At 35.8% G+C, this 9,378-nt stretch overlaps 2 protein-coding genes across 2 annotated transcripts; one reads left to right on the forward strand and one right to left on the reverse strand.

The window, feature by feature from the left end:
* Window positions 1-1,548: 1,548 nt before the first annotated feature.
* On the reverse strand, window positions 1,549-2,007 carry LOC130729333 (putative glycine-rich cell wall structural protein 1). Its single transcript, XM_057581055.1, has one exon. It carries the CDS (start codon window positions 2,005-2,007, stop codon window positions 1,549-1,551), a length of 459 nt encoding a protein of 152 aa, XP_057437038.1.
* Window positions 2,008-2,445: 438 nt separating this feature from the next.
* Window positions 2,446-5,503, forward strand: LOC130734029 (uncharacterized). The gene is made up of 3 exons (XM_057586316.1): window positions 2,446-2,769; window positions 3,869-4,009; window positions 4,962-5,503. The coding sequence occupies exons 1-3, from the start codon at window positions 2,569-2,571 to the stop codon at window positions 5,103-5,105; spliced, it is 486 nt and encodes a 161-aa protein (XP_057442299.1). The 5' UTR covers window positions 2,446-2,568; the 3' UTR covers window positions 5,106-5,503.
* Window positions 5,504-9,378: the final 3,875 nt, after the last annotated feature.

Genomic DNA, 9,378 nt, shown 5'->3' on the forward strand with positions numbered 1-9,378 from the left:
CTTTGGTGAAAATGTTTGCAATCTGGTGCCGAGAAGCCGAGAAGGTACATGAAGGATACGTGTCTGACCACGGGCGACCTTCTCTCAAACAAAATGAATGTTCATCTCAATATGTTTAGTACACTGATGTTGCACAGGATTGCCGGATAGGTAGATGGCGCTCACATTTCCAGTTTACCACTTTCTCAATTTTGTTGAAATGAGAAAGGCGTGTGTGCTTGTTAATTTCGACTCTTCAAATTTTCTATCACCATTAAGTTAATACTAGTATAATTATTAAACCATAATTAATGCTCTATTGAAATTATAAAAGTGACTAATAAATATATAGGAACATGAAAATTACTCCATTCATTCTAAAATGTATATTGTTTTAACTTTTGACATATTTTTCAAAACATATGTTGTTTTAACATTCTAAGGGCCCGTTTGGTGGACAAGATAAGCAGACAGGATAGGATAGCAGTAATCTTATCCTGCTGTAATATGTTGTTTGTTGCGCCAGCAGGATAGGATAACATTGTTTTGTCCCTTATCTTATCATGTCTATCATATGTGAAAGTTATCCTGAGGGGGGAGTTAGAATAAAAATTATCCTGACAGGATAGGATATCAGTTTATGAATATTATGAATTTTTTATTTCAAAGGAAAATTTGATACATTTTTCATTGTTTCAATCATATCCTATCAATGACATGTCCACCTCAAACGCAGGATAGGATAAGATTATATCATGCTCTTATCATATCATGCCCTTATCCAATCGTTTATCCTATCATGATTTTATCATATCCTGACCACCAAACGAGCCCTAAGAATATTTATCTCATCTGTCTTTTTCTACACTCTCATTTAATATTATATCTTTCACATATCAAAATTCTCAATAGTTGCATACCTAATAATTATCTTCTACTTTCTTTAATATAACTCAACTTTAAATAAAAGTGTTTTAGTCAAAATATACAATAATTACTGATCTCTTAAATTATGTGCATAACCTAAAAAAACATATATTTTGAGATGAATGAAGTATCAAAATAGTGACAAAACCATTTAGCAGTTAAGGGCTCGTTCGGGCGGGTTGTCAGTTTTCAGTTTTTCTTTCTAAATATAAGTTTGAAAACAAAACTTGCTTGGCAAAAATGTGCTAAAAAGGTTTTTATCCAATTTCAAAACGATTTTAGCCTAATTTTTAGAACCACAAAATCATGTGATTTTGTGATTATATTTTTTAGTTTCAATAACATCTAACATCATCACCAACACCACTCACCGCCACCACCCTTCATCACCATCACCACCTCTACCACCTTCATCGCCATCAGTGACGCCATCTCCACCCGCACCGCCACCACCACCACCGCTGCCACCTCCGCCGTCACCACCTTCCACCACTGTCACTATCACCCTTCACCACCACCACTATTTCCACTATCACCACCATCGTTGTTACCTCCGCCATCCACCTTTTACCACCTCCTCCATTGCCAGCACCATCATCGTTGCTACATCCATATCCATTTCTACCCTCCAACACCACCACTTCAACCTCCACCACCGCCAACACGACCATTTCCACCTCCATCGTCGCCATCATCTCTACTGCTGCCATCTCCATCGCCACTGTTACTTCCACCTCTACCACTGCCTCCACGACCACCTCCACCACTATCGTCGCTGCCACAGCCATCAATACCACCATTGCTACCATTGTTGTTGTCCCACGATGCCACTTGGTAGCATCCACCACCACCACCTTCATCACCACCACAGCCACCTTCACCAATCTTGCCACCACTATTGAAGCTAACACCACCACTCGAACTACCACCTCCACTGTCACCGTCGCTACCACCTCTACCAATGACGCCCACCACCTTTACTAATGCCACCATCGCTGACATTAGTATTGTCCCCACCACCACTGATATTGTTGGGTAACATCGACCTCTACCACCACTACTGCCCGACCCCTCCATTATCTTATTGCCGCTACCACCCATTGTTGTGAATTTATAAAGTTGATAATTATGTTGACTATTGTAGATTTACAAAGTTGACAATAACTTTTTTAAAACTGAAAACCACAAAAAGTTAAAAGTGAATTTATAAAACTAAAAAAGTAGCTTTAATTTCTAAAAATTTCAAAACATAAAACCAAAAATCACCGATGAAATCTTAATGATAATCTATTGTCTTAAAGTCACATCATGTTAAAGTCACATCATGTTAGTAATATAGGAGTAAAATATTTATATTTCATTCCACTCATCCATCATCCAAATAATGAAGTGATAGTTTTGTTCATTCGATCATAAAATTCTCAAACAATGAAACTCATTTCATTTGGTTTCACTATAGGAGTATTTTACTATGCTATGTTCCATTATGTTTCATCAATTCAAACATTGCTTAAGTATGAAAAAGAGAGTGTCTTCAAAAAGAGCGTTGAACTTGATGTGGGGATGGTGAGAAAAGCAACCCCTTACAGAAAAGAGACCCAGATGTGAAAGCTTATGAACCCCAAACGAACTCAGGTTTGGGAGCAGAGCATACACTGAGAAATGGAGAAGGCGAGGGAGATGCTGCAGCCGAAGCTAAACCAAGAAGAATCAGACGCTGTATCACGGCTCCACTCTGTTCCTTCCATCAGAACTGGCGACAATGCCTGCTTCTACGAGTTCTTCACCCTCACCGGCATCCGAGTTGACCGAGTCCAACCCGGCTTCATCACCTGTTCCTTCAAAGTCCCTCCTCGCCTCGCTGTAACTCTCTAATTGACCCACTTGCTTATCATTTTTCTTTTTTATCTAAAGCTTTTACATTTGATTCTCAGAAACTCTGTTTTTCATTTCATAAAATGTATTCATCAAAATGAAGTTTGATTTAAATTTCATAAAATTTTGTAAAGTTATGTACTTTCAATTTAACGGCTGTAGAGTTATGCAAATGCAATGGAGTAAGAGACAATTTGGATAAGCTTCTCAACAAACATTTCTAGTAAAAAAGAAAAGCTGATATTATAGCAAGTTCTGATCAGCTTATTTTCATTATAATAAATTCTGATTCCTAATTGAATATGTTTTTAGAATTAATTGTAGAAGAATTTTCAAGTATGTAATAAAACGCGTATTTGGATCGGCAGTGCGCGCGCCCAATCCAAGGCATGGTAACCCAGAAGTTATACTTTGTCACTTCTTCTAAAAGTGATTATGGGACTATCAAATATAGAAACATGCCATATGTGTGTAATATGATCTTAGTCATTTTTATGCCAAATGTAGTACCTCAATCATGCCAAATGTAGAAACATGCCATATAGGTTTGGTTTCCCGTTGGGAACCTCAATCAATTATCATTGAGCTTAGTCATTTTTGGAACATAATATATATGTTTGGGAGTCATCTTGGAGGATTGATTTCTTAGTACCAAAAATCAATTTCTAGTAGAAGCTAGAGAGAGTAGCTTATGCGTTGTACATAATCAATTGTGAGATTTTGCAATTGGATTTCACAACACTAGCTTGCATAAATGACTTTTGTCATAAATGTATTCAAACATAAATCACTTCACTCTCAACTCACTTGTACTTTAATCAATTTTAACAAAATCAAGTTCATCCAAAATCAGTTATGATAACGATGATCCAAACACGCACCAAGTCTTTGAAATAACAGCTTTCCGCTTAACCTTTTTTACCTCAACTCTTTTAGAAGCCTCCTCATGTGTCTGACCCTTATAAACTTATGATATGTTTTTTCTTAGGTAGAAACCAAATATTTATCTCAGTTGAAAAACTTGCATGAGCTAGAAGCTAATCCAAATTGGGCTGAGTATTTATGTTTTGGTTTACTTTTCTTACAGGACAGGAATGGGAAGTTGGCTAGTGGAACAATTGCAACTCTCGTGGATGTAGTTGGAGGAGCTGTGATCCATGAAGAGGGTCTCCCCATGCATGTTTCAGTTGACATGTCTATTTCTTTTCTTTCAACTGCTAATGTTGGCGTAAGTCATAGCATCTTTTCAGTATGTCTTTTAATTTGATGTCACTATGTAGTCTTTGTCATATTATTGGGCTAGTTTGAGCTTGGCTATACTTCATAGAAGACTCCGAGTATAAGAGAAATTATATCGCTTCTAAGATTAAGTAGGATCATATTAGCAAATTAGGAATATAGGGTAATATAGATCGGTTTCCATATTTGATTAGGTATAGGTGATCCTTATTACTTATCAGTTATGATATATTTCCTAATCTCAATAGAGATAATAGTTTCTTATACCCAAATTCTCCTATATACTTGAAACGAATGAAAGTGGGAGTTTAGGGTGAAAATGGACGACTGATGTGTATCAAACCCTGCTTTCTATCTTGATACATTAATTTTTACTCATTGTATAGGATGAAAATGAAAGCTCACTGTGTAGCAAACCAAGTTCACCCTTAGGATGCTAGCTTCTACACGAAATAACATTTTGAAGTTTGTGAATTGAGAAACCTGAAACATCATTATGATTAATTACTTATAACCTGCATTGTAATGCCTGTAAAATAGTATTCTATCAAACATCCAGTTATTTGCGGCCATAGGTCTCTTAGTCTGTCCCTTTTGTGAAAAAATACAATGCCTCTTTGTTAAGGTTAATTCAGATAGAGCCTCGTTCTTTGACATATATTGTTTGAAGCCACTTGCTGCAGAACCCTGTTCTTATTGCAAGTTTCTTGTGCTTCACACTCCATGTACAACTGGGTTCTTTGCAGTTTGCGCCACAAGCCCACAACCTAGTTACCAATCTCTTCCATGTTCTCCTTCCCTCCTCTCTTTCCTTCTGCTTTGTGCGTCAACATGCATTCTTGCAGTATGAACCTTGATGTTCAGTGTGTGACATGAACTTCTACTGTTCTGCATACTTGAATGTTTGTGTATTATATATATTATGCATATGTTTGTTGCAGGATGAACTAGAAATTACTTCCAGGTTGTTAGGAAGGAAAGGAGGTTATTCAGGAACAATTGTTGTCCTAAAAAATAAAGCCACAGGAGAATTGATAGCAGAAGGTCGTCATTCACTATTTGGTAGACATAAAAGCAAAATGTAATTCTATTATGCTATGTGTGCAAAATATATGTATGCAAACATATCAAGGTTTTCTTTGGAACACTAATGTTGGTATGTGACATTAGTTAGATAAGTTCTGAGGGAGAACAAGATTTGACATTTTGTATATTGCAAAGTGAAAAAAACGAAATTTCCCCCACTAATGTGTTGGAAATTAAGGAAAGAAGAACTGCGTCGTGGACGAACCACTGCCTTGAAAGCAAAATTCCGGCAGACCTCCGGTGCAATCTAGTGCACTCAGAATCTACACATGCTGGAGTCTCTACAATAATGCTCAGAATTACACAATAAAGAGTGAGAGATCGAGAAAGTTGATGTGTTCTTGTATATCTATATGCTTCCATTTCTCATATGCCTCTTATATATATATTTCTTCAAGCCTGCATGTCATTTTCCATTCCAACGGAAACACACCAAGCCATAAAGGAGCATTTTAACACAATTAATAATGATAAAGTGGTCATTCAATTTGACGGTGGAAAGGACCAAAACGGCTGAAACTTATAGAAATGGTTTAAAAACCATAAAACTATTTTAATTGAGAATTTGGAAAGATATTAAGAAGGAATTGATTACACTTGAATGTCATTTAATCCTTCATAATGTTGGATTTACTCAGTGTTAGCATGGAATTGTTGTTGTTGTTATGAATAAAGAGTAAGCAAGTAAATAAGGTAGCAGAAGAGAGGAACAAGAGATAGAGAAATAGTGTGACGAGGATGCTCTGCTAGGTGCAGACTCCCTTGTATTTATACTATTAGGTTTAGAGTGTTGAACAAGTATACATGTGGGCCTGGCCCATGGACTCCTAACTCTGATGGGCATCCATATATTCATAACACTCCCCCTTGGATGACCATCCCTTAAGAATGTGCCTCATTAAAACCTTACTAGGAAAAACCCAGTGTGGGATAAAAACCTAGTGAAGGAAAAAGAGTACATCATTTTATAGTTCGTCTTTATACATTGCCTCATTAAAAACCCTACCATGAAAAACCCATTGGGAAAAAACATGGTTAAGGAAAAAAAAGTACAATGCATTTTAATTGAGATCTTTGAGTCGACGAACTCTCATATTCTGCACAAGCTTTTCAAATGTTGTAGTTGGAAGAGCCTTCGTAAATAAGTTTTCCAAATTATCTCTTGAACGAACTTGTTGGATGTCTATGTCACCATTCTTTTGTAGATCATGAGTGAAGAAGAGCCTCGGTGATATTTTCTTTGTCCATCTCCCATGATGTATCCTTCTTTTGATTTGAGTAGTGCATGTAGTATTATCTTCATATATAGTTGTTGGCGGCATCTTTCAAGAGGTCAAATCACCAATATCAAGTACGCATTGAATCACGAATCTCAGCCAAACGTATTCTCGTCTTGCCTCATGTAATGCTAATATTCCTGCAAGGTTAGCTGAGGTGGCTATCATAGTTTCTTTCACAGATCTCCATGAAATGGTTGTTCCTCCACATGTAAACAAGTAACCTGTTTGAGATATTTAGACAAATATCCAGCATCTGCATAACCAATTAGATCAAGCTTGGACACAGAGGGGAAAAATAAACTCATATCCATTGTGCCTTTAAGATAACGAAAGACTTGTTTTATTCCATTTCAATGTCTTCGTGTAGGTGAAGAACTATATCTTGCTAATAAGTTAATAGCAAATGATATATCAAGTCGAGTATGACTAGCAAGATACATTAATGCTCTGATAGACTAAGATATGGTACTTCAGGACCAAGTAATTCTTCATTCTTTTCTCAAGGTCTAAAAGGATCTTTATTTACATTTAATGACCTTAAAATCAAAAGAGTACACAGTGGACATGATTTGTCCATATAGAATCCTTTTAGTACCTTTGCAATATAAGTCCTTTGGTACATAAATACCTCATCCTTTAGATACTCAATTGATAAGGCTAGACAAAAGTTTCATTCTCAACTCTTTTATCTCAAATTCTTTCTTTAGCAAATCTACAGCTTTTGTGAGCTCTTCTAGAGTCTCAATAAATCATTGTCATAAACATTAATTATGACATAAACAATCTCATATCTCATCATAAATATGCATGAGTTTGTTGGGTCATTTTGTGACTGTCCTTAAGAAAATAATCATCTAGATTGCCTCAATCTAGTAATTTGTTCATTGTTGAGAACATGAATTGTGTGCTTTAGGCATCTTACAATCTTCAAGGAGTTTTATAGAGATATCAATCTCAAGTGAGTCATACCAATAAGTTGTAACTCCAAGTATCCACCACGATTGTCACTTGTTTGTCTTAAATATGACAACATTATTTCACTTTACTACAAAGACTCTTTAAGCCTTATCGTCTTTATACCTTTAGGGTATAGATATGAGGTCCAAAGACCCTTAAATTCAGAAAATGAATTGCTTCTTTCTATTTATGGCCAATCACACCCATTCATTTTCGGGTTCAAGATTCTCGCACATATTTCTAATATTGAGCGCTACTTCATCATGTCGACAATTCTTCATGTTCTTGGTTCCTTGTGTTAACTTGTAGAGAAATAATCATATGAGATCTCTTAAATAAATAATTACAGGTACCTGAACCTCTTCAGGAGGAATAAACATTTTTGTAGTCTCTACACTTTTCAAGACAGTTTGCCTCCTCAACAAAACCATCATCCTTCTCTAGGATATATATTTTTGAACCAAGTTTTAGGCATGCCTTAACCTAATAATAATGACAAATTTTCCAACTGGGATATCAAGTTAGAGAAGGGTATTTGCAGCATATAAGGAATTTAATAATTCCTTTTAGGTCAGAGAATGCATCTTTTGAACTTCTGGTTCATAGTGCGAGTATACATATGCATTCTTTACAAATTTTCAGAGCTGCTTAATTTCCTCTCCCCCCAATGCTGAGAAACAACAAGTAAGATATAAAATATATATCGGTACTGGCTCAAATTGATTACATAATCTCAGCTTTTCTTGTGGTCCCACCTTAGTGCGTTGTGGTGGAGCGATTCAAAATATATAACGCACATTGAAAATTCTTAGATGAGAGATATTAGGTTCCTGACCATGAACCAATTGCAATGGGGAGAATTCTAATGAATTGTTGGCTTGATGCTTGTCAATGCTGCTAATTGCAATATCACATGTCCATAAATAAGGATATTTGTTCTCATATGTAATTGTCTAGCTATAAATATGAGGCATTTAATTAAACAAATCAGCTAGATAATTTGAATACGAACATGTGCAATTAGATATTCAAAATCATGTCATTTACCAACTTGATCAAGGTTGGAATTTTCACTCTATCAATATTGAGAGTTGATGACATATATTTGGTCATTTAGTCGATGCATCGATAAATTTATGAAATACTTAAATGACCCATAAAAAGAGTGAATACGTGCACATGTATCGCATCTAATATACTCAAGAGTATGCGAGATTCAAACCCATATATTTTACCAATTATTAATTGGTAATGAGAACAAGATATAAGAATTCATTATTGAAGAATCTTTAGGTTCTTCGATGGGTACTCATATGAATTCATATACTTTCGCATCATAAGACTCGGGATGGTCTAACCGGCCATGCATGCCAATCACATTCAATTTGTTCCATATATAGAACTTTATCATTCAAAATAATACTTCAATGTTTGAAGTAAAATTTTCTTGCATTTTAAATCCTTCAAGGATTTTGATATTTTCAACCCATAGTTTATCGTTACATCAATTAGATGTAAATAAAGTCCTTCAAGACTTTCAAATTAATAAGGAATATGTGTACATGACAATTGTGTCACAAGATGAGTATTACATCTCATAATTTCCTTTAACTCATATCCATCGCATGGAAAACGCAATAAGTTTGACATATTTACATGTCTGGATTACTACCGATCCAAGCAATATCTAACAACAGTTTTTATATTGCTCCTTATCTTTCTATACTTTGATACCAATTTAGGGAAAGATAAAGGGAGCAGAAAGCATGAGATCATGCGCCAATATTGAGACTCTAACTCACACTTCAATTCTCAACATTCTCCCCCTAAGTGTGAGCCACAACCATATTATTATGCTCCCCCTCAACAAACTATTAGCAATTGCACTGCAATTCGCTTCATCACCGTGTCAATAGGACATGTTGTCTGACCACCACATTGTGTCAAGAAGACTTTCGATATGAGGAGTCATTATCATGGTCACATCAACCATTAATTCAAATACCATTTTTAGGATTGCAACCGCATCTGGGGT

The sequence above is a fragment of the Lotus japonicus genome, chromosome 1, assembly GCF_012489685.1.
Source record: "Lotus japonicus ecotype B-129 chromosome 1, LjGifu_v1.2".
In the NCBI taxonomy this organism is placed as follows: Eukaryota; Viridiplantae; Streptophyta; class Magnoliopsida; order Fabales; family Fabaceae; genus Lotus; species Lotus japonicus.

Excerpts from the sequence above, each read along its gene's own strand:
- LOC130729333 (XM_057581055.1), bottom strand. The coding sequence starts at position 2,007 with ATGGGTGGTAGCGGCAATAAGATAATGGAGGGGTCGGGCAGTAGTGGT.
- LOC130734029 (XM_057586316.1), top strand. The coding sequence starts at position 2,569 with ATGGAGAAGGCGAGGGAGATGCTGCAGCCGAAGCTAAACCAAGAAGAA. Across the intron at positions 2,770-3,868 it reads AAGTCCCTCCTCGCCTCGCT|GACAGGAATGGGAAGTTGGC; the intron begins GTAACTCTCTAA and ends CTTTTCTTACAG. Across the intron at positions 4,010-4,961 it reads TTTCAACTGCTAATGTTGGC|GATGAACTAGAAATTACTTC; the intron begins GTAAGTCATAGC and ends TGTTTGTTGCAG.